The 22,813-nt window shown below is 46.3% G+C and overlaps 1 protein-coding gene and 1 pseudogene across 1 annotated transcript in view; one reads left to right on the top strand and one right to left on the bottom strand.

Moving 5' to 3' along the window:
* The first annotated feature begins 2,768 nt into the window (after positions 1–2,768).
* The window catches only part of GLDC (glycine decarboxylase), a 112,896-nt gene continuing 92,851 nt past the window's right edge, over positions 2,769–22,813 (top strand). The window contains exons 1-2 of the mRNA XM_030811267.1: positions 2,769–3,215; positions 3,769–3,847. Of these exons, the coding sequence (XP_030667127.1) occupies positions 2,961–3,215; positions 3,769–3,847 (334 nt within the window). The 5' untranslated portion in view covers positions 2,769–2,960. The remainder of the gene's footprint in view (positions 3,216–3,768; positions 3,848–22,813) is intronic.
* LOC105738494 lies at positions 8,786–9,310 on the bottom strand (annotated as a pseudogene).

Genomic DNA, 22,813 nt, shown 5'->3' with positions numbered 1-22,813 from the left:
TTAACCTGCTACACGGACTCCCCCGAATCCTTTTCCTTCTGCAGTACCTCCACCTCCTACCCTAACTCTTCCGCCCCCAATGGATACTTCTTCTGGTGTAACCACACTCTTTACAAAACAATCAATTCCTCCATCAATACCACCTGCTTCCCCGTCACACTCCTGCCACAACTTAATCTCCTCTCCCTTTCCGAAGGGACCACTGCCTTCAACCTTAACCACCCTCCCATGAATCAGGCCCCAAGAAGAAGACGGGCTGTCTTTATACCTGCCATCCTTGGCCTCTCCCTTGCAACCTCCCTTCTAGGCTCCGCTCTAGGGGCCACCTCCCTCGGATACAGAGTCTCGCAGGTTAATGAATTAAAGATACACCTAGAATCCACTATTGAACAAACTGCGCAGTCACTAGCCACCCTGCAACGACAAATCACCTCTTTAGCCGGAGTAGTCCTCCAAAACTGCAGAGCCCTAGACCTCCTGACAGCTGAAAAAGGAGGCACATGCATTTTCCTCCAAGAAAGCTGTTGTTACTTTACTAATGAGTCCCAGGTTGTCGAGATTAACATAAAAAATCTTAATGACATAAGACAAAAACTCCTCGAAACGAATACAGGCTTCTCACTTTGGGACACCCTAAAAATGCCTCTTTTAGCTTGGGTCCTACCATTTCTGGGGCTCCTCCTAGGAATAGCGGCCTTTTGTACCCTTCTCCCCTGCCTAATAAAGTTCATGCAACAACGAATCTCCTCCTTATCTAACCAGACTTTTAACCAGCTTCTCATCAGGCACTACCAACTCCTAGCAACCAAAGAAGACGACCAGGACTTACCTACCCATGGCCTCCACCTCCAGGACCTGTAATTTCTTAGATTTCCTCCAGGCCCTCCAAGAAGATATGTGGCTCATAGCAGATCCTTCCCTGCCATACGGATGGCTCGCGTCCATAGATGACCTCTACTTACAAGGGACATCTTTAGACTTCACACCCCGGGAAGTGTTCACCTTCAGCGCCGTCTTCCTTGGCCTCCTGCTATTGCTCTGCCCCTACAATCCTCCAATATCCCTTCCCAGACGCCCCCGTTCAGCAGGAAGTAGCCAGACGAACAGCGACTCCCACCTCCCCACTTCTTAAAAAACAAAAAAGGGAGGAATGTTAGGTAACTAGAGCACCCTAATGGCGCTGGTTCTGGGTTCTTCTTCCTCAATGCAAGCCCGCCAAAGGAAAAACCAATCAGCCACTAGTCTAAGTACAAGTAATGTTCTGATTACTTCTGTCCTCTCTTCCCCATATTAGAACAACTGGAATTTTAAAAATTCATTCTCTTGCTAAAACTGTCATGAGACAGCTGGAGATGGTACATTTACAAAAAATCCAGTTCTAGATGGCTAACTTTCAAAGCAAGACGACAGTGAAAAATGTTTATCTTAATATCCTTTGTACTTTTGCCGAGCGCAGTGGCTCACGCCTGTAATGGCGGATCACGAGGTCAGGAGATCAAGACCATCCTGCCTAACACGGTGAAACCCCGTCTCTACTAAAAATACAAAAAAAAAAAAAAAAAAAAAAAAATGGCCGGGCGTGGTGGCACGTGCCTGTACTCCCAGCTACTCAGGAGCCCGAGGCAGGACAATCGCTTGAACCCGGGAGGTGGTTACAGTGAGCCAAGATCCCGCCACCGCACTCCAGCCTGGGAGACAGAGCGAGATTCCGTCTCAAAAACAACAAAATATCGTTTGTAGTTTTACACACACACGTATATGTATATACAGTACACATATTTAAAAAAACTACATATACACACACACACTTTTTTTTTTTTCCTGAGTCTCTTTCTGTGGCCCACGTTGGAGTGCAGTGGTGCGATCACATCTCACTGCAGCCTGAAACTCCCGGACTCAAGCAATCCTCCCACCTCAGCCTCCAGAGCAGCTGGGACTTCAGGCTCACGCAACCACGCCCGACCAATTTTTGTATTTTTTGTAGAGGCAGGGTTTCACAATGTTGCCCAAGCTGGTCTCGAACTCCTGGGCTCAAGCCATCCTACCGCGTCGGTTTCCGAAAGTGTTGCGATTACAGGCGTGAGCCATAGCGTTACATATGGGGGGGGCGGAAGAGAGAGAAAGAGAGAGATAGAGAAGAAGAAGAAGGAGGAAGAAAGAAGAAAGAAAAGAAATATAGAGAGGGTGTTCAAATCTACTGTTCAAGTGCTTTCCATGTACATATAATCTCTTTTTAAAATCCCATCCAGCTCTGTTGAGATGAGAAAACTGAAGCTCTGAGAGGTTGAGTAACTTTATCGCGCTCCCGCAAAGATAAAAGAACCGCCATCTGCCCATATTAATTTCCCTGAGATGAAATGTGACAGGGAAAGATACCTCAAAATTAAGGAAATGGAGAGCTTCGAGAATCATCTTCCATCTCCGCCGAGTCCCCCAGGAACTTGGCCCGGAGTCTTTGGGCTGTCCCACCTGATCCTGCCCCAATGCGGCTCCACACCCTGGCAGGGGGCTTACGGAGCGTCCCGGCCCCCGGCACCAGCCAACGTCGGAGTGGGCAGGACTGGAGACGGCAGCCTTCGGTCCATGGGAAGCGAGACTCTACGGAAGGGCTGGGAAGAGGGTAGGGAGAGGGGGCGGGGGCGGGAACTGTTCCGCCCCCTCCCCTCTGTCTACTTTCATTGGCCAAGCTCTTCCTGGCCCCAACCCACCTCCCGCCTCCAGGGCGCCGCTTAAAGTGTGCGGAGCAGGTGCCTTGGGTGGAGCCACAACTTTGCTCGAGTGTCTTGGTTGAGCGCGGCGCCCATTCATTGCCCGCGAGCGTCCGTCCATCTGTCCCGCCGGCTGTCCAGCGAAAAGGGCTCCAGGCCGGACGCAGCCGCCACCCGGGGGACCGAGGCCAGGAGAGGGGCTGAGAGCGCGGCTGACCCTTGCGGGCCGGGACAGGGGACGGTGCCGCGGCCATGCAGTCCTGTGCCAGGGCGTGGGGGCTGCGCCTGGGCCGCGGGGTCGGGAGCGGCCGCCGCCTAGCTGGGGGATCGGGGTCGTGCTGGGCGCCGCGGGGCCGGGGCAGCAGCAGTGGCGGCGGGGACAGCGCCGCGGCTGGGGCCTCGCGCCTCCTGGAGCGCCTCCTGCCCAGACACGACGACTTCGCTCGGAGGCACATAGGCCCTGGGGACAAAGACCAGAGAGAGATGCTGCAGATCTTGGGGCTGGCGGTAAGGACCTCCACCCGGCCCTCCGCGGCCTCCCCTCCGCCCTGCCCGGGTTCTGCCTGCGCGGCCTCCCGACTCCTGCTTTGAGCTCTGCTGCGCTCCGCGTGGTCCCCGCACCCTGGGTTCCGGGCCGTGGCGTGGAAGCAAATTCGTGCCTTTGGTCCTCGTGCCTTCTTACTTCTTAACTGCTTACTTTCTCCTGCACCCAGTCTTCGTGCCTCAAAAGTGTACATTTTTAAACCACCCCCAGCCCAAGTGGCCCTGTGGATGGACCTTAAGTTTGCAAGAGGAGGAAGACCCCATGGTTAAGCGGGGGCTTACCGGTTAGCTCCGGTTGCAACTGAAATCCAACCCCGAGTGGCGGAATCTCCACCCCACTTAACGATTTTCTTTCCTCCAAGTCATTCTGGCTTGCTCAGAGTTTTCCTTTTCTCTTTAAAAAGAACCCTAATTAGGCGATTTAAATGAGGTTCCCACAAGCCTTTGTAGTCGCAAAACACAGAGGTGACTCTTTTAACTCAGAGGCACTTTCCTCTGCTTTTCGTTTTAATTTTAGAGCATTGATGAATTGATCGAGAAGACGGTCCCTGCCAACATCCGTTTGAAAAGACCCTTGAAAATGGAAGACCCTGTTTGTAAGTGGCCGGGAGGGCTCCCTTGGACTTAGATTTTTCTGGTCTTTTTGCCTATTGTGGTTCCCTGAAGATCCAGCTCTGGGGTTAGGATTGCTCAGGACTGGGAATGTGTGGATTAAAATAAAACAGTGGCGGGTGCCTCGGGAGCCGCGGGAAGGTGGGATATTTGGTTCTCGGAGCAGACAGTTTTGTGTTAGGAGGGAGTCGATGTTGTGCGGTTCTTGGTCTTTATCCTAGGGCCCCCTCGAGCTTCCCCTGCGTTTTGTAGCAGATTCCCCACTTCCTAGGCACCCTCTCACCGGCCAGGGTGCTCTCATACTTTGGGTTTGAGAGGTGTCATTACCTGCGCAGACCTGGATAGACTCAAAGGATCTAGGAATTGTCTAAGGTCGTGCAACTGGGGAAGTGACCAGACATCTGGCCTCCCTCCCCCACGCTTCTTTAGATCGCAGTAGCTTCCAATTGTTTTCTTACCTCACGTCCAAATTTTATTATTTACCAACTGAAAGACAGCAGTACTTTTCGAGTCCGAATGGTTTTTCTTTTCTTTGTTTTTTTTTTTTTTTTTTTTTTCGTTTTTTTTGAGACAGAGTCTCTGTCGCCCAGGCTGGAGTGCTGTGGCTTGATCTCGGCTCACTGCAGCCTCCGCCTCCCTGGTTCAAGCAATTCTCCTGCCTCAGCCTCTTGACTAGCGGGGATTACAGGGGCGCGCCACCACACCAGGCTCATTTTTATATTTTTAGTAGAGACAGGGTTTCTTCATTTTGGCCAGGCTGGTCTCGAACTCCTGAATTCAGGCAATCCATCCGCCTCGGCCTCCCAAAATGCTGGGATTACAGGCACGAGTCACTGCGCCCTACCTCGAATGGTTTTTCTAGAAAAAACACACAAATAAAATTTACATTTGGTTAAGAAAGTTCAGTTTAGTCATAGACTTTCTTAGAATTTGATTTTAGGTTTAAAATATTTTTAATGGTCCAAGATTGCTTTTCATGGGTATTTTTATGTGGGTATTTGACTTCCATGGGGTTGGGGGGACAATCCATAAGTCAAGTGCACAGGCAGAGTTCTTAAAAAAATCTCATCTGGTTATCTCACTTTCAATCATGGAGATACTTATCTCTTTTTCTTCTAGAGTCAAATGAAGAGAGAGCAGCTGTTTTATTTTGTTGCTATGATAGAAAGGATATAGTGTGCAGATGGCAAGCTTTATTTTGTTTGAAGGTGGACATTTGAGGTCTGGAGCCTATCTGCTTCAGGTTGGCTGCTCAGGCTGTGCTGAGGGCTGCTGCCTTTGTTGGTTTCAAATCTCATGGTCATTAGAGAAAACCTGCATGTTTTGTTGAATTGAACGAATTGAGATTTAGGGATGGCCGGAGGGAAGCCTTATCTATTTCCATTTTAGAAAACCAGAATCCTGGCTGGGCACGGTGGCTCATGCCTATAGTCTCAGCATTTTGGGAGGTCTAGGCAGGTGGATTGCTTGAGGCCAGCAGTTTGAAACCAGTTTGGGCAACATGGCGAGACCCCATCTCTACAAAAAATACAAAAATTAGCCGGGTGTGGTGGTGTGCGCCTGTAATCCCAGCTACTCTGGAGGCTAATGTGGGAGAAACACTTGAGCTGGGCAGTTGAGGTTGCAGTGAGCCAAGATGGCTCCACTGCACTTCAGCCTGAGTAACAGAGTGAGACCCTGTCTAAAAAAAAAAAAAAAAAAAAAGAAAATCAGAATCCTAATTCATTTGATGTGTGAAGAGTGAAGAGTTGTGTATCTTTAAAGCAGGGTATTTTAGGTGAATATTTGAACAAGTGAATCCCTTTCTGAGACTTTCAAAGTCAGGGAACGTTTAAGTTAGCTATTTTTATAATATATATACTCTAAAATAAAATGTTCTTTTCAGAGCATTAAAGCCTGGGAAACATGGCAAAATTGTGTATCCTTTTTTAGTTTAGTTCTTGGTTCCAGCTGAATAATTTGAACATCAAGGGATTCTGATTCTTCACTGTGGAAGTGGCTCCTGAAAAGTAATTTGCAACTTGAATATAAACTTTATTTTTTTATTTTTATTTTTATTTTTGAAATGGATTCTTGTTCTATTGCCCAGGCTGGAGTGCAGTGGCATGATCTCAACTCACTACAACCTCTGCCTCCCTGGTTCAAGCCATTCTCTTGCCTCAGCCTCCTGAGTAGCTGGGATTACAGATGTCCACCACCATGCCTGGCTAATTTTTTGTATTTTTAGTAGAGATGGGATTTCGCCATGTTGGCCAGGCTGGTCTTGAACTCCTGACCTCAAGTGATCCACCCACTTTGGCCTCCCAAAGTGCTGGGATTACAGGCATGAGCCACCATGCCCATGCCATATAAATTTTAAACCTAGCAGCTTCTGTGACATTTTGAGCTTGTTCCATCTAGTTTGGGATGATACACTCAGAAAATATTGCACAATCAGAAGTCCCCCCATTCCCTGAAATGGACCAGTTCTCCAACAAAGCTTGCTTCTTGGAATAGTGAGCTGGGGGTGTTGGGAGAGTGGAGGAGGATGCATCTGCAAAGGATGAATTTTGACTCTGAGGTGTGCACGTGTCATGGTGAATGAATATTCTCCAGGTGGGGAGAGCAAATTGGTGCATGTAAGCTCTGGTAGTAGCATTTCCATTTAATAGTGAAGCACCATTACTCAAACTTGGTTTCATGTGAATTCCTGTGTTCTAGTGTAGTCAGGGAGGAATTCTGGATTAAATATTTGTTTGCCATGTACAGAGAAAACTGTAGTGAGAGCTAGTTATAGGAGTGTTAAATGTCCTCATTGCAGAGTAAAGATTGTGATCAGTTTGGAAATACTTGGGTTACTTACTACACATAACTCAGTAATCTCAGACATTTACGTAGTGCTTACCATGTACTGGACACTCTTTAACGTGCTTTCGTGTATTAATGTATATTACAACCCTGTGAGGAAAATACCGTTAATACTTCTGTTTTAAAAATGAAGAAACCGTGATATTCAGATGATGCATGACTTGCCCAAGGTCATAGCTGGTAAGTGCTGGAGGCAGAATTCAAACCCAGGCAGCCCAGCTCTACTGTTCACACACCATCCACTACTTTGCTCTCTCTTCATTTTATCCTTTGCAAGGTCGTGGGTGTACAAAGTGGAAAACTTCTGTCCTGACTCACCTGGAATGTCCAGTTTACAGATGTACACAAACCCAGTTGCACTAGAATCACGCTGCCATATGCCAACTGCCCCAGCGGAAACACAGCAGCTTCCTGGCAGCACAGATGTGGGAACACTCAGGCCTGCTGCTAGGGCAAGGGAAGGGGTCATGGAAGAGCAATACTGAAGAATGAGCAGTGACGCTCTGCTAGATAAATCTGGAGGAGGCTGCTGCAGGTAGTGGGATTAACATGTATAGGACAGAATGGCCAGACAGAACCAGCGAAGGACGGGTGGTTCATCAGTCACAAAGGATGCTCCCCCTCTTCTTGGACAATTCAGGAAGTGCCTTGAAAAAATACTTTGATCATGAACTGGCTTGCTAAGTAAGTCATTATTTAGAGAAACAAGCGAAGCTATTCAGTTCAAAATCCTGTCCTGTTCAAGTGAATCCCCCATTCCCCATCCACACGCACTCAACAACAACGAAAGGACTAGAAGGATATGTGTCACTGGCAACACTGGTTTCTCTGAATGGTGCCCTTATTAGTGGTTTTAGTTTTCCTTTAATTACTTTGCAGTTTTGGAATTTTCTGCAGTGTAGGTATTCATTTTATAATTAATTCAAAGTTAAAAATTACTTTATGACCAAAGCCAGTTACTTTTAGCTATGGTATGCCTCACTGTGTAGTCTTTTCAGTGAATTCATCTCAAGGTAACTAGACTGAACTAGACTGAACTAATCTTAGATAAACTGCAGGGATTAAAGTTTACACAGAATTGCACATTGCTTGTGGAAAAGAGAGGAGAAACTAAACCCTCCAATGTTCACATTATTCAACTAGAGCTGAGGAGATGAGTTGTCAGAATGATGGACTTGTGCCACCTGAATGTTCCAGAGTGACTTCTACTAAATGGTTAAGGGAGGGCAGTGAGCGGAGGGAGGGAGCATTGTGTAATGCAGCTGCAGGTGTTGGCTTTGTCACCCTAGTTGGGTTGCTCACTCTCCTGAACTGACCCCAGGGGCAACTAGGCAGGGGCAGCTGTTCCCCAGGCCGAGGCCACGACTTGTCTTTAGCCAGATGATGCCCATTGCCAGGTCCTGCCTGTAGGCCCCGCAGTCTGTGACAAGGCTTTCCTTTGGCCATTCCTGACTCATTCAATTCCCAGCTTACGTGAATTATAATTTCTTCTTTAGGATGATTCCAATAAATTTCCATTAAATGACTGTAGCAGTAAAGACTAGCTAAATGAGAGAAACAAAGCCTATAATGAGCTTGCTGTATAGCAAGGGAGTCAGATTTGCATTTTGACAGAGGAGAGGAAAGCTTTATTGTGGAAAAAAGGGAAGCCTTTAGGTATGTTCTGATTGGAGGTTGTTTACAAGGGAAGCTGTCTGAGGGTTTACTAGAAGTCGGGCATCTGATGTGATTGGTTATGGGTACATATTTGGCTTAGCCTGGTTGGTCCTATGTTGGAAGTGGGGCAAAAATTAGGGAAGCTATCAGTTATTAATCAAGTGCTGGGCATTTGGGGCCAGTTGTTAGGGAAGTTATTGTTTGGTTTCCTGGATTGTCACTAGAGATAGCAATCTGGCTTTCTCTGTAAGACTAACTTGTAGCAGACTGGCTTCCTGGATTGTTTATTCTAAGTAAGCGGGTTAGTTTCCTGGACAGGTGTGGGTGAAAGTTCTGTTTTTAAATATGATCTGGTAATTGCCTATTTGTATATGTAGTCCCTCACAGCAGAATCTGTTTTGTCCTTGTATATATACTTTTTATGGTGAAAAGATATATATATATATATTTAGAATTAGGCAGCTGGACTCAGTTAAGATGATCCCAATTTTGTTGGCAACATCCAAAGCATCGTAATCAGGAGCCAGTTGAACATATGCCTTCTTCTCTCCATCAGGCCGAATCAGGGTGTTGACCTTGGCCACATCATTGTCATAGAGCTTCTTCACAGCCTGTTTAATCTGCTGCTTGTTGGCTTTGACATCCACAATGAACACAAGTGCGTTGTTGTCTGCTATCTTCTTCATGGCCAACTCAGTGGTCAGCGGAAACTTGATGATAGCATAGTGGTCAAGCTTGTTTCTCCTGGGGGCGCTCTTCCGAGGATATTTGGGCTGTCTCCAGAGTCGCAGCGTCTTGGGCCACCAGAAGGTGGGTGATGTGTGGATCTTCTTTTTTTTGTGGTTGTGGACACATTTCAACACTGCCTTCTTGGCCTTTGAAGGCTTTGCTTTGGCTTCGGCTTTAGGAGGGGCAGGAGCTTCCTTCTTCGCTTTCGGCGCCATCTTGTGAAAAAGCTCTATTTTTGTCATAAATTCTCAATAGGCAGATACTCAACTAATAACCTTGGACAGTCACCTTGTTGCCTAAATTGTTAAATGTTTACTGACTACTATTGAAAGACACTCTGAGGATACACATTTTTTTTTTTTTTTTCTGAGACAGAGTCTCGCTCTGTTGCCCAGGCTAGAGTGCAGTGGCACGGTTTTGGCTCACCACAACGTTTGCCTCCTGGGTTCAAGCGATTCTCCTGCCTCAGCCTTCTGAGTAGCTGAGACTACAGGCATGCACCACCAAGCCCAGCTAATTTTTATATTTTTAGTAGAGACGGGGTTTCACTATGTTGGTCAGGCTGGTCTCAAACTCCTGACCTCGTGATCTGCCTGCCTCGGCCTCCCAAAGTGCTGGGATTATAGGCGGGAGCCACCGCGCCCAGTGAGGATATACATTTGAATAAACATAGTCACTATCTCCAAGGAGCTTATATCTTACCTTCTTAATATAAATAGATCAGACAGACAGTTAAAAAGTTCCAGGTGCCATGAGAGCTGTGGGTAAAATGCCACGAGTGTTCAGAAATGATATGAAATGGGATGGAAAGACAGAGTTAAGGGTTGGAATATATCTTCTCAATGTAAAGAAGCAAAGATGAAGCTGGGAGCAGTGGCTCATGCCTATAATCCCAGCACTTTGGGAGGGCGAGGGAGGTGGATCATCTGAGGTCAGGAGTTCAAGACCAGCCTGACTAACATGGTGAAGCCCGTCTCTACTAAAAATACAGAAATTAGCTGGGCGTGGTGGCACATGCCTGTAATCCCAGCTACTTGGGACGCTGAGGCCGAGGCAGAAGAATCGCTTGAACCCAGGAGGTGGAGGCTGCAGTGAGCTAAGTCGTGCCATTGTACTCCAGCCTGGGCGACAGTGAGACTCTGTCTCAAAAAAAAAAAAAACTCAAGGAAAGGCAGTACCTTCAATGAGAAAAAGGAAATGGAAAAATGCAATGTGTAAGACGTAATTCGACAAGCACTTGAGTATTGTTGCAGGAGCATCCCTGATGGAATCTTAAATAATTATGCTATCAATTATTTGGGGGATATTCAAATAATTGTCGAAGTATATCATGGTAAAAGTGGAGGGGTGAAAATATTTGTTTTAAAAATGATGAGATTACAGGCTCACACCTGGAATCTCAGCACTTTGGGAGGCTAAGGTGGGTGGATTGGTTGAGCCGAGTAGTTCAAGACCAGCCTGGGCAACATCTTGTCTCTTTAAAAAAAAAAAAGTAAAAAAAAAATTTTTAATGTGTTGAGTCCTAAAATAAATTATGATCAGTTTTTCCTTTCTTATTAAAATTAGAATCCCAAACTAGAAATCTCAGTCTTGGCTGGGCATTGTGGCTCATGCCTGTAATCCTAGCACTTTGGGAGGCTGAGGCGGATGGATCACTTGAGGCCAGGAGTTCAGCATCAGCCTGGGCAACATGGCAAAACCCTGTCTCTACTAAAAATACAAAAATTAGCTGGCTGTGGTGGTGCATGCCTGTTGTCCCAGCTGCTCAGGAGGCTGAGGCAGGAGAATAGCTTGAACCTGGGAGGTGGAGGTTTCAGGGAAGAGAAGTTTGCAGTGAGCCGTGATTGTGCCACTGCACTCCAGCGTGGGCTACAGAATGAGACTTCATCTCAAAAAACAAAAACAAAACAAAATTAAAATTAAAAAACCCTCAATCTTGATAAATTTTCTTTTTTTTTTTTTTTCTTTTGAGAGAAGTCTCGCTCTTATCCCCCAGGTTTGAGTGCAATGGCTCGATCTCGGCTCACTGCAACCTCTGCCTCTCGGGTTCAAATGATTCTCCTGCCTCTGCCTCCCAAGTAGCTGGTATTAAGTCGCCTGCCACCACGCCTGTCTAATATTTGTATATTTTAGTAGAGACGGGGTTTCACCATTTTGGCCAGGCTGGTTTCGAACTCCTGACCTCAAGTGATCCGCCTGCCTCGGCCTTCCAAAGTGCTGGGATTTTCCAAAGTGCTGGGGTTACAGGCATGAGCCATTGTGCCCGGCCTTTTTTTTTTAAGAAAAGAACCAAAAAAACAGTTCTTCTCTGTCACCCAGGCTGAAGAGCAATGGCACGATCTCGGCTCACTGCAACCTCCGCCTCCTGGGTTCAAGCAGTTGTCCTGCCTCAGCCTCCCGAGTAGCTGGGATTACAGGCGCCCACCACCACACCCAGCTAATTTTTGTATTTTTAGTTGAGACGGGGTTTCACCATGTTGGTTAGGCTGGTCTTGAACTCCTGACCTCAAGTGATCTGCCCGTCTCAGCCTCCCACAGTGCTGGGATCACAGGCGTGAGCCACTGCGCCCAGCCTATTTTGGGTTTTTTAATTTTATTTTTGAGACGGGGTCTCACTCTGTTGCCCAGGCTGGAGTGCAGTGGTGTGATTACAGCTCACTGCAGCCTCGACCTCCTGGGTTCAAGTGATCTCGCACTTCAGCCTCCTGAGCAGCTGGGACTACAGGCGCATGCCATCATGCCCGAATAATTTTTGTATTTTTTCTAGAGACAATCTTACTGCGTTGCCCATGCTGGTCTCGAATTCCTGGGCTCAGGAAGAAAGCCTTCCGACTCTGCCTCCCAAAATACTAGGATCATAGGCGTGAGCCACCTTGCCCGACCAACTTTATTTTTTAGAGCAGTTTTACGTTCATGGCAAAACTGAGTGAAAGCTACAAAGATTTCTCATTAAACCCACTGCCCCCACACAAGCGTAGAGTCTCCCATTATCAGCATTGCCTACCAGGGCATTTGCTACAATTGAACCTACATTAATGCATCATTATCACCCAAAGTGTTGTTTTTTTTTTTTTTTTGAGACTGAGTCTCGCTATGCCACCCAGGCTGGAGTGCAGTGGCACGATCACGGATCACTGCAACCTCCGGCTCCTGGGTTCAAGCGATTCTCCTGCCTCAGCTTCCTGAGTAGGCGAGACTATAGGCATGAACCACCACGCCTGGCTAATTTTTGTATTTTTAGTAGAGACGGGGGTTTCACCCTGTTGGCCGGGCTGGTCTTGAACTCCTGACCTCAGATGAACTGCCCACCTTGGCCTCCCAAAATGCTGGGATTACAGGTGAGCCACTGCGCCTGGCCTCACCCAAAGTGAAGATAGTTTACGTTAGGATTCAGTCTTGGTGTTGTACATTCTAGGAGTTTAGAAAACTGTAGTATAACATCCATTCATTATTATCATTTTTATTTTAAAACATTTTATTTTTATTTAATTTTATTTATTTTCTTTGAGACAGTATCTTGCTATGTCACCCAGGCTCGACTACAGTGGCATGATCACAGCTCTGTGCAACCTCGACTTCCCCGGCTCAGGCAATCCTGTCATCTCAGCCTTCCAAGTAGCTTAGACCACAAGGAGGACCACCACACCCAGCTAATTTTTAAAATTTTTTTGTAGAGATGGGGGTCTCAATATGTTGCCCAGGCTGGTCTCAAGCTCCTGGGCTTAAATGATTCTCTCATTTTGGTCTCCCAACATGCTGGGATTATAAGTGTGAGCCACCATGCCCAAATCCTATTACTATTATTATTTAGAGACAGGGTCTTGCACTGTCACCCAGACTAGAGTGCAGCGGTATGACTATAACTCACTCTAACCTCAAAACATACTCAGTGCATCAAACTGAAATCAATTATACTGTATTATAAATATAGTGCTATTCTTGAGGACTATTACGGTGCATAGGACCATTTGCCCATACATAAAGTGCCCTAGACTACTCAGCTTTTGGTTTTTGGATTGGTGTTTGCTATCACCTTTGTTATCAGTGGGTTATTAAGCTACTATTGCCAAGTCTTCTACAGCTTCCTCCATCTGCTTCCATTCTGCACTTATTGAGAGTCAGCTGTAGAAGATAAGATACTGCTTTAGGCACTTGGTGTACAAAAGTCAGGAGGTAAAAGATGATAAAGATATCCCCAGCTATAGGTTATAACTTATAAGGAAATAGATATTGAATAGTTTAATGGGTCTGCAAATAGGATGGAGACTTAGTCTGAAGTTATGGCACGAGCAGAGGCATGGAAGTGTGGAAATACGTGGTTATTTCAGGGATGGTGAATAGACCATGTGGTTAGAAAGTTAGATTGCAGAGGGACATGAAAAACAAGGTATGGGGCCACAATATGGATGGCTCAGAGCCAAAAGGGATTTATTGTTCCCCCTCTAAGTAAAGGGTAGACAGGAAAAGTTACTATAGAAGGAAGTGGAAGGATTGATCCTGTGTTTTGCAGAGTGCCTCTGAGATCAGAGGCAGGGAAACCAACTGGGAGACTATTGGGGACTTTAGATGTGAGATGTAAATGTGCATTTAGTTCAGGTCCACCAGGAAGCAGACACCAAAATGATGTTACATACACAAGACATTTTTATTGGGGGTAGAAGCAGGAGAGGGCAGGGGAGCCTCCAAACTAATGCAGGTCTAACTTTGGTGGAAGGGGAGAGAAGTAGAATGAAGACTGGGTAGAAAGAGTCTTACGGTACAGATCTAAGAGAGTTTCCATCAGGCCCACATGGAGTCCTGGAGCTGCAGCTGCCCATGGGAGGAGTCTCATGTCTCCAGAGAATGAATGAGTCTGCATTAGTTTTCGGCAGAGCTTAGTCACTGGCTTTGGGCAGCCCAGGAGAAGCATGGCGGTTTTTTTTTTTTTTTGGAGACAGGGTCACCTAGGTCACTAGGCTCAAGTGCAGTGGTGCAATCTCGGTTCACTGCAACCTCTGCCTCCCAGGCTCAAGCAATCCTCCCTCCTCAGCCTCCCTAGTAGCTGGGACTGCTGGTGTGAGCTACCACGCCCGGCTAAATTTTGTATTTTTGTAGAGACGAAGTTTTGCCATGTTGCCCAGGCTGGTCTTGAACTCCGAGCTCAAGCAACCTGCCTGCCTCGGCCTCTCAAAGTGCTGGAATTAGAGGCGTGAGAAGCATGGTTTTGGGTTTGTTTTTTTTTCTTTTTGAGACAGAGTCTTACTCTGTTGCCCAGGCTGGAGTACAGTGGTGTGATCCCAGCTCACTGCAGCCTCCACCTCCCAGGTTCAAGATTCTCCCGCCTCAGCCTCCCAAGTAGCTGGGATTACACACCTAGCTCATTTTTGTATTTTAAGTAGAGATGGAGTTTTGCTGTGTTGGCCTGGCTGGTCTCGAACTCCTGACCTCAGGTGATCCACCCTCCTCGGCCTCCCAAGTGCTGGGATTACAGGTGTGAGCCACAGTGCCTGGCCAGAAGCATGGTTTCTGTACAGACACTGTGGTTGATCCAGAGAGGCAGGAGGTGAGGTTGTCAGTCAGTTTCCAGATGGGGTGGTGATGTTGATGTCATTCATTAACAGAGGGGGAACAGGGAGAAGAGGAAGGAGAGATTGGGTCTTACTTGAGCAGAACTGTGTTTGAGGTATTCGTGGAATACGCATTTGGAAAAGTTGAAGCAAGAGTTGGAAAGTAGAGTCTAGAGATGCAGAAAGAGAAGAGATGGAGTTGCAGATTTAGTAAGTTTTCTGAACAAATTCAAGAGACTTAGTGAAATTTCCCAGGGATGGAGAGTGGGGAAGAAAGCAAAAGCCAGGATACAGGGAAATAAAACATGCAGAAGGAGAGAGGCAGGGCAGTCTGAGATGAAGTCATCAGAGGCAGGAGGATATATTTTCAGGCAGGGAGTTGTGGACCCCTGTGTCGTATTCTGGACCTTTCTTAGGCAGAAGAGGGAAGAAAGTCTGCATAAAGACATTAGGATCCTCCAAGGTGGGAGGAGTTGAGGGGCTGCATTTCTGACGAGCTCTCTGTATGAGAGACAGGAAGGCTGAGACTGAGCACTAGGGAAAAGTGAATTTCAGAAGAGCTATTGTGAGCATCTGGGTGGCGAGGGCCCTTGATCAGCCTGCAGACAGGGTCTGCTGAGAGCATCCCGGTGGCGAGGACCCTCCATCGGCCTGCAGGCAGAGTCTGCTGAGAGCATCTGGGTCACGAGGACCCCGATCGGCCTGCAGACAGGGTCTGCTGAGAGCATCTGGGTGGCGAGAACCCTTAATTGGCCTGCAGGCAGGGTCCGCTGAGAGCATCTGGGTGGCGAGGACCCTTGATTGGCCTGCAGATAGGGTCTGCTGAGAGCATCTTGGTGGCGAGGACCCTCGATCGGCCTGCAGGGAGGGTCTGCTGAGATTGAATAGCGGGAATTTGTAAGGCCTGTTTGACTGTCCTCCACCCCACCATCAGTCAGTGACCTGGAGGCAGGAACAGAGAAATGTGGTGACTGAGTTCAGCCGAGGGGAGGACTTCAAGGTCCGCTAGTCAGCTCAGTGAGGTTGAGAGAGAGGTGGGGCAGTGCCACCCACATTCTGTCTGGAAGCTCAGTGACCCGCCTCAGGAGGCTGGGAGTGCGGGCCTGGGCTGCACCAGGGTGGGTGCTAGAGAACAGGAATGTGAGCCGCTGTGGGCAAATCTGTGTTGTGACTTCCATTCTTCGTGTCCTCTTCCCACCCCATCAAATAGCCTGCGCCTTGCTTAAACAAGTCTCAGTTTTACGATGTATGAATAACTTTGATCTCATTTTGACTCAAGTTTGCTTTACTTTTTGTAAGTCCAGAGTATTTATACAAAAATGCAAACTGAGAATTTTAGTAAGAATTCTCAATGCCTGTATCATCAACATACTAACTGACTGAACAATGAAGAAATAAAATTTTGGAAAGTCTGAAATTATTGTAGACACTGCATTATTTTATACAACTTTCTTAATAGCTACAGGTTTCCACTGATAAATGTTTCTCTGAGGCTCATGCATTGTGGGATGTAGTTGAACCAAATGTGAGAACAATTTGTGCATTGATTCGTCATCATGAGTCTGACGGGTGAGTTCCTGGGAATATTGAGCTAGCCGTATGTGAAAGTTTAGGTGAATTTTCATTACAACACATTGATTCACCTGTATTTTCTGAGCATTTCCTATAAGAGATTACAATTTACTTGGTGTGATTTTGGGTTGGAATGCAAATTTCTCCATATGACTTGTTTTTGAGGCAGGGTCTCACCCTGTCACTCAGGTTGGAGTGCAGTGGCATGATCATGGCTCACTGCAACCTCAACTTCCTGGGCCAAAGAGATCCTCCCACTTCAGCCTCCCGAGTAGCTGGACTACAGGCATGTGCCACCACATGGACTAATTTATTTCATTTTGTAGAGACGGGGGTCTTGCTGTGTTGCCTAGGCTGGTCTCAAACTCCTAGGTTCAAAACATCCTCCTCCCGTAGCCTCCCAGAGTGCTGGGATTACCGGCATGAGCCACCGTGCCCGGCCCATATGCCTTTGATCTATGAAAAATTATCTTTTTCTCAAGCATGATACATTGTTTGAGTTGGACTCTTAGGACCTAGCCTTCCCTTCTTGTTCTTGCTCTGTAGGCCATGACAATGTACCTCTGGGGCAGCAAAGAGGGAAAACAAATCCTCTGGGACTTGCACTGATTCTCATTTCAAACTCAGCATTTGGCCTGATTACATAGGTCAGCTGGTATTCCAGATAAATACAATGAATTGCAATGTTTCTCTGTACATTTCTTAACATTTGTAGATTAAATGAAAAGGGGCCTCCCACAGGAAGGAGTATGATCCAAGTTCGAAGAGTAAAATAACAGACATAGCATCCCTTGTCCCACTCCCCACTGTGAATGTTGTTTTGGTTTTGCTACAGCTGATAGGTTCTTGAAGCTGTGCATCTCTTGGGTGATCAGGAAAAGCTGCAGAGACTGCAGAGACCAGGGACCAAGGAGTCATCAGAAACACAGCTGGGACATGCCTCAACTCCTTTTGAGTGGAGATGTCCTGAAGAGGGCGGTAACCCCTGAGGGTCATAAAGGACTGAATGAGGCGTGGTATTAATTGGCTGAGCAAGAAGACAGAGAAGAGCCTGGCAGGATTAGAGCAAGGAGACTCAGAGCTCCATCTTGGGCCTGCATGCTGCTGCCCTGACCACATCCTCACACATGGCACGGCTCTGCCGGTCTACAAGGGTTTTAGGTTCAGTTTCCTCTGTACACTGTCCAGAGCGTATGGATTGACTTGGCTTCCTGGAATGATTCAACACATTCCGTGATGCAGCTGACTTTGGTAGTGAAACCCTCCTCTGCCCAGGGAGGAAACTTGACAAGTAATAGGGAGTTGGGTCTGTGGACTCGGTAAGTGGGCTTGAGCCAGGTGGCTATGGGGGAGAGAAAGGAGTGCTATAAATGACTGGGTGATGTTGGGGAAAGGCTCAGCATGCAGATGGAATTTGCATCCAAATTCTGACTTCTGTTCAGAAAGATGAGAAAGTCCTGCCATGCTGTCATTCATGGTCTGTTTATCTTGATTGACACCCCAGCCCCAGCCCATGGTTCCCTCGCAACTTTACAGCCAAGGATTAGGATGTTGGCAAGAACAGTCTGCCCAGGCAGTCTCTGTCCTCACATTCTGGCCCCAGCTTTCCCCTCACCCTCTAGCAGAGAAAGGCCTTTCTCAAACTGGTGACACTGGGCAAATTCAAATATGAGTGTGTTGGTTTTCAGTCCTGATGATTTCCTTCGAGACCTTTTCCTAGTGTCTTGCTAAGCACATGGAGGGCGAAGAGTGAGGGAGGCTCTGACGCGGTTAGTGGCTGCTGTGTGTGAGGTGCTGCTGGCCGGGCTCCCCAGAACATGGTCTGTGGATGGCCTGCCGATGCCCGGGACCGATGGGATATACACCCGTGTACCCATGTATTTTACAAGGAGGATTTCATTCTACATCCAACATTTTAATTTTATTTATTTATTTTTTTTCTCAGACGGAGTCTCACTCTGTCCCCCAAGCTGGAGTGCAGTGGCGCTATCTCAGCTCACTGCAAGCTCCGCCTCCCGGGTTCACACCATTCTCCTGCCTCAGCCTTCCAACATTTTAATTTTAATTTCAAATACACAATATAGGCACATTGTTCAAAACTCAAAAGCACAAAAAGATATACAGGGAGACCAGGCGGGGTGGCTCATGCCTGTAATCCCAGTATTTTGGGAGGCTGAGACTGGAAGATTGCTTGAGGCCAGGTGTTTGAAACCAGCCTGGGAAACATAGCGAGACCTTGTCTCTCTTAAAAAAAAAAAAAAAAAAAAAAAAAGATATATACTGAAAAGCAAGCCTCCTTCCCACATCTACTATCTTCTATTTATTATCAATTTCTTGTGAATCATTGCAAACATGTTCTGCTAATATATAAACATACGCATATATAATTATTTTTAAAATATAAATGATAACGTAATATTGTGTGTATGTGTATATATATATATATATATAGTGTAAAACTTTAGGTATAGCATTTTCAGATTGTCAAAGAAGCAAAAAGCAAAACCCGAATACATTTTCCCTTGTAATTGAGGCCAAAAGAAATTGTAGGGCTGTGTTTGGGGTAATGGGTTAAGGATGGGAAACAATGTGTGTATGTGTGTGTGTGTGTGTAGTTGTGGCAGGTATCTTGACTCATACAGATCGCCTGTCCATTTTAATGACATTTTTCCAGTTCTTGTGGAAATTCACATAAACAGGATATTAAATCCTAATCCTAGTAATGTATTGAAAATTTAACAGCTATTGGGGGGCCGAGGCGGGCAGATCACCTGAGGTCAGGAGTTCAAGACCAGCGTGTCCAATGTGGTGGAAGCCCGTCTCCACTAAAAATACAAAAATTAGCCAGGCAGGTGCCTCTAATCCCAGCTACTTGGGAGGCTGAGGCAGGAGAATCGCTTGAACCCAGGAGGCGGAGGTTGCAGTGAGCCAAGATCACGCCATTGCACTCCAACCTAGGCGACAGAGTAAGACTCCATCTCAAAAAAAAAAAAAAAAAAAAAAAAAAAACCCAAAGAAAATTTAACAGCAAAATCATCTTATTGCTATTGGAGAGTATTTATTTGATGCAATGGTTAGTGCAAAACTGTTGCTATTTTGGGCGCAGTGGCAAAGGAGTTGCTGTAGAAAGGCTCTTATGTAGAATGATGTAAAGAGGAAGCATTCATTCTAAATTCTGAGAAGCAGCAGCAGTGCAAGTTCTTACCTGCAGATTCTTAGGAAGTGATGCCTAGAGGACACTGAACTCTGTTCTTGGTACATTAGGACCAGGAGATTACGCAATGCTCTGAGGCAGAAGAATAAACAAGGTCAGAAGCAGGCATTTATTCTGCAAGAAAAGAACTTACTGTGTAGGTTCCTGAAGGATTGCCTGAATTCCTTCATGGCCGAGAGTGCAAAATAATGCGCAGCTGTTGGCTGTCCTGCATAGCCGTAGGCAAGGATCTGGAAGACGCCATCTTGTCTCCAAGTGTTTCTTTCTTTTTCTTTAGGCAGGGTCTCGCTCTGTCACCCAGGTGGGAGTGCATTGGCGCAATCACTGCTCACTGCAGCCTCCACCACCTGGGCTCAAGCAATCCTCCTGTCTCATTCTTTGATTTTTTTGTAGAGACGAGGTCTCACTATGTTGGTCAGGCTCGAACTCCTGGGCTCAAACAATCGTTCTGCCTCGGCCTCCCAAAGTGCTGGGATTACAGGCGTGAGCTACTGCCCCCAGCCTTCAAGCATTTCTTAATGGATGCCGCCTTTTCTCATTTGGTCCCTTTCCCCCCTGGTTAGTTTCATTGTAGTTCATGTTCAGGAATTAGGCTTGTGCACAGGAGCAAGCCGGTTTTGTCCAGTTGAAAGGAAAAGTGTGAGGAATGTGCTCTGCTATGAACTTTGCTCTGGGGGGAAAATCTAGTTTTCTTTTTCTCTTTTCCCATTTGCTGTCCAAGGTTTGGATGGCACAATCACCTTCTCAGAATGCTTCTTTTACTACTTAGGAGGAAAAGGCTGCCACTTTGGGATTTAAGGACCCCATACTGTTTCCTCTAGAAAGGGAGCTCTTTTCCATGGGAGAAGAGGTGTACAGTGGTAGGAATTGTGTGCTTAGTTAGGATTTGGGGTTTTATTTAGACATCATCATGTCCCTTAACTTGGACTTAGAGACTGGATTCTGTGAAGTTCAATTTCAGGTTGCTTCATCAGGTAGATCTCTGATCATGGACTTTTCTGTGTTCTCTCCTTTTCTCTGCATCTATTGCTGTCTTGACATCAAAGTAACTCAAACTCTGGGCTTCTAGGTACACTGGGTTGGTTCTCCTGCAGATCTGGCCAAAGTGATATGTCATGAGTGGGTATGAGAAATGGCAATCAGTGAACAAACATTTGAAACAATTCAGACACTCACTAGGCTGTATGTTTGGGGAATTCTTTTTACTATATGTGACTGTGGAAGCCTGAGGTCTTAGATTTTATCACAGTAAGAAGCAGCTTACCCCTCTGTTCATCAAGTCACAGACTGTCTTGGCTTCTAGCTGGGAAGTTTTTGTTGGGAAGTTTTGTAGTGTTGGGCAACGGATGAGTGAATGGAAAGAAGCATGACTAGGGGTCTACCCTTAATGGCTCAGAAATGTCCATTAACTTGTTGTATAGGGGACAGCTCCTTCTATTAACTCACTTTGTTCTCAACAGAAGGTAAAATTGGGCATAACTACCAGCTATCATGAGAACCAATCCAGGAAAACTAATTAGTCCCAAGCTGGATGGGGACAGAGTCCACAGGTGCTTGAGAAGTTTGGCTGGTCATATAGAGACTAGGGTATATATTTATTGCCTTAGAAACTTCTTTGTCCCATGTTTGACAGTTTTTATGCTTCTGGGTCTTACAGATAATTAATATTTTGTTCTTTATTTAAGCTAGTTTGCCGTCTTTTTTTTTTGAGATGGAGTCTCGCTCTGTCGCCCAGGCTGGAGTGCAGTGGCGCTATCCTGGCTCACTGCAAGCTCTGCCTCCCGGGTTCACACCATTCTCCTGCCTCAGCCTCCTGAGTAGCTGGGACTACAGGCGCGCACCACCACACCCGGCTAATTTTTTTGTATTTTTAGTAGAGACGGGGTTTCACCGTGTTAGCCAGGATGGTCTCTATCTCCTGACCTTGTGATCCACCTGCCTCAGCCTTTCAAAGTGCTGGGATTACAGGCGTGAGCCACTGCGCCCGGTCCTTTTCTTTTTCTTTTCTTTTATTTTTTTAAGACGGAGTTTCACTGTTGATGCCCAGGCTGGAGTACAATTTTCCTGTGAAAGGAAAATTCAAATCTCTCTTATACTTGAGAGTCTGGGGACTCCAGACATCACCATCCCCCATAGTAGCTCTGATGATTTTCACATTTGAATGAAACACTTGAAATTTTTAAAAGGCCAATTAGTATAAATGAAGAACAAAATAATTAATTATAAAGACCCATATAAGTGGTCAGTCTTGAAACACAGTGGCAGGCACCATCTTAGTTCTTGTGTTTCTTCTTCTGTCAAGTGAAAAAATAAACTACCACTTTTATCTTCCACAATACTCCCATTCAATTGAGCTGCTTCTTTGTATTTTTTATTTTTTATCTTTTATTTCAATCCTGCTCCTTCTGTAGTCATTTGAGCTTCTTGACTGGTCTCCTGGAGCTAATTGTCAGGACTGGGGTGGTGCCCCACCCCCTTCCTGGGATCCTAGCCTCCTCCTTCCTTTGGGTGAGATCCTATCTACTCCTTCCCAGGAGGTGGCCTCTGCTGCAGACCCATAAAACTTTAACCCTACCTTTCCTATCAGTGAGAATTAACATAACAGCTAGGGCTACTATTACAGGAATGGAAAATAAAACCATAGTAAAGAGACCTTCCAAAAGTCTGCAAGCAAAATCTAAACACATTTGAGCACCTCTCTATGGGGCGAGAACATAGATTTTTGATGAAGGCAGGCAGGGGGGTGGCCTTTTGTGTTCTCAGAGGGAAGCGATCTGGAGTTTGGTTTAGTTCAGGATTCTTCTCAGCTTCTAGTCCTGCGCTCCAGGGCTTCCATCACCTCCATGACTTTCCTGAATCTGAGTCCTTGAAGTGCATTTTTCAGAAAACTTGGATCCTACCCTTCCCCTTCCTTTGGGTGAGAGCCTATCTACTCCTTCCCAGGAGGTGGCCTCTGCTGCAGACCCGTAAAACTTTAACTCCACCTTTCCTATCAGTGGGAATTAACATAACAGCTAGGGCTACTATCATAGGAGTGGAAAATAAAACCATAGTAAAGAGACCTTCCAAAAGTCTACAGGCAAAATCAAAACAACACATTTGAGCACCTCTATATGGGGCGAGAGCTAGATTTTTGCTACAGTACCTAGTGAGGGACTGTAATTGTGGTTCTTGGCACAATAGCCAAATTCCTGTCTCTCTAATCCTATTTTGTTTCCTGGGGCTGGGTATGAGGAAGGAGAGTCCTGCACTGGAAGAATTACGTTAGCAGTTTCACTTACTGTGAGGACTGTTGGTTTAAATAACCCTTTTGGCTCCCACCAATGTCCATTTAGCTATTTCTAATTATTTCAACTACTATAATATTATTTTTCTCCAGGCACGCA

This window comes from Nomascus leucogenys, chromosome 1a (genome assembly GCF_006542625.1).
Source record: "Nomascus leucogenys isolate Asia chromosome 1a, Asia_NLE_v1, whole genome shotgun sequence".
NCBI classification, from domain to species: Eukaryota; Metazoa; Chordata; class Mammalia; order Primates; family Hylobatidae; genus Nomascus; species Nomascus leucogenys.
Note: the sequence above shows the minus strand (reverse complement) of the source record. Positions and strands in the feature narration are given on the sequence as shown.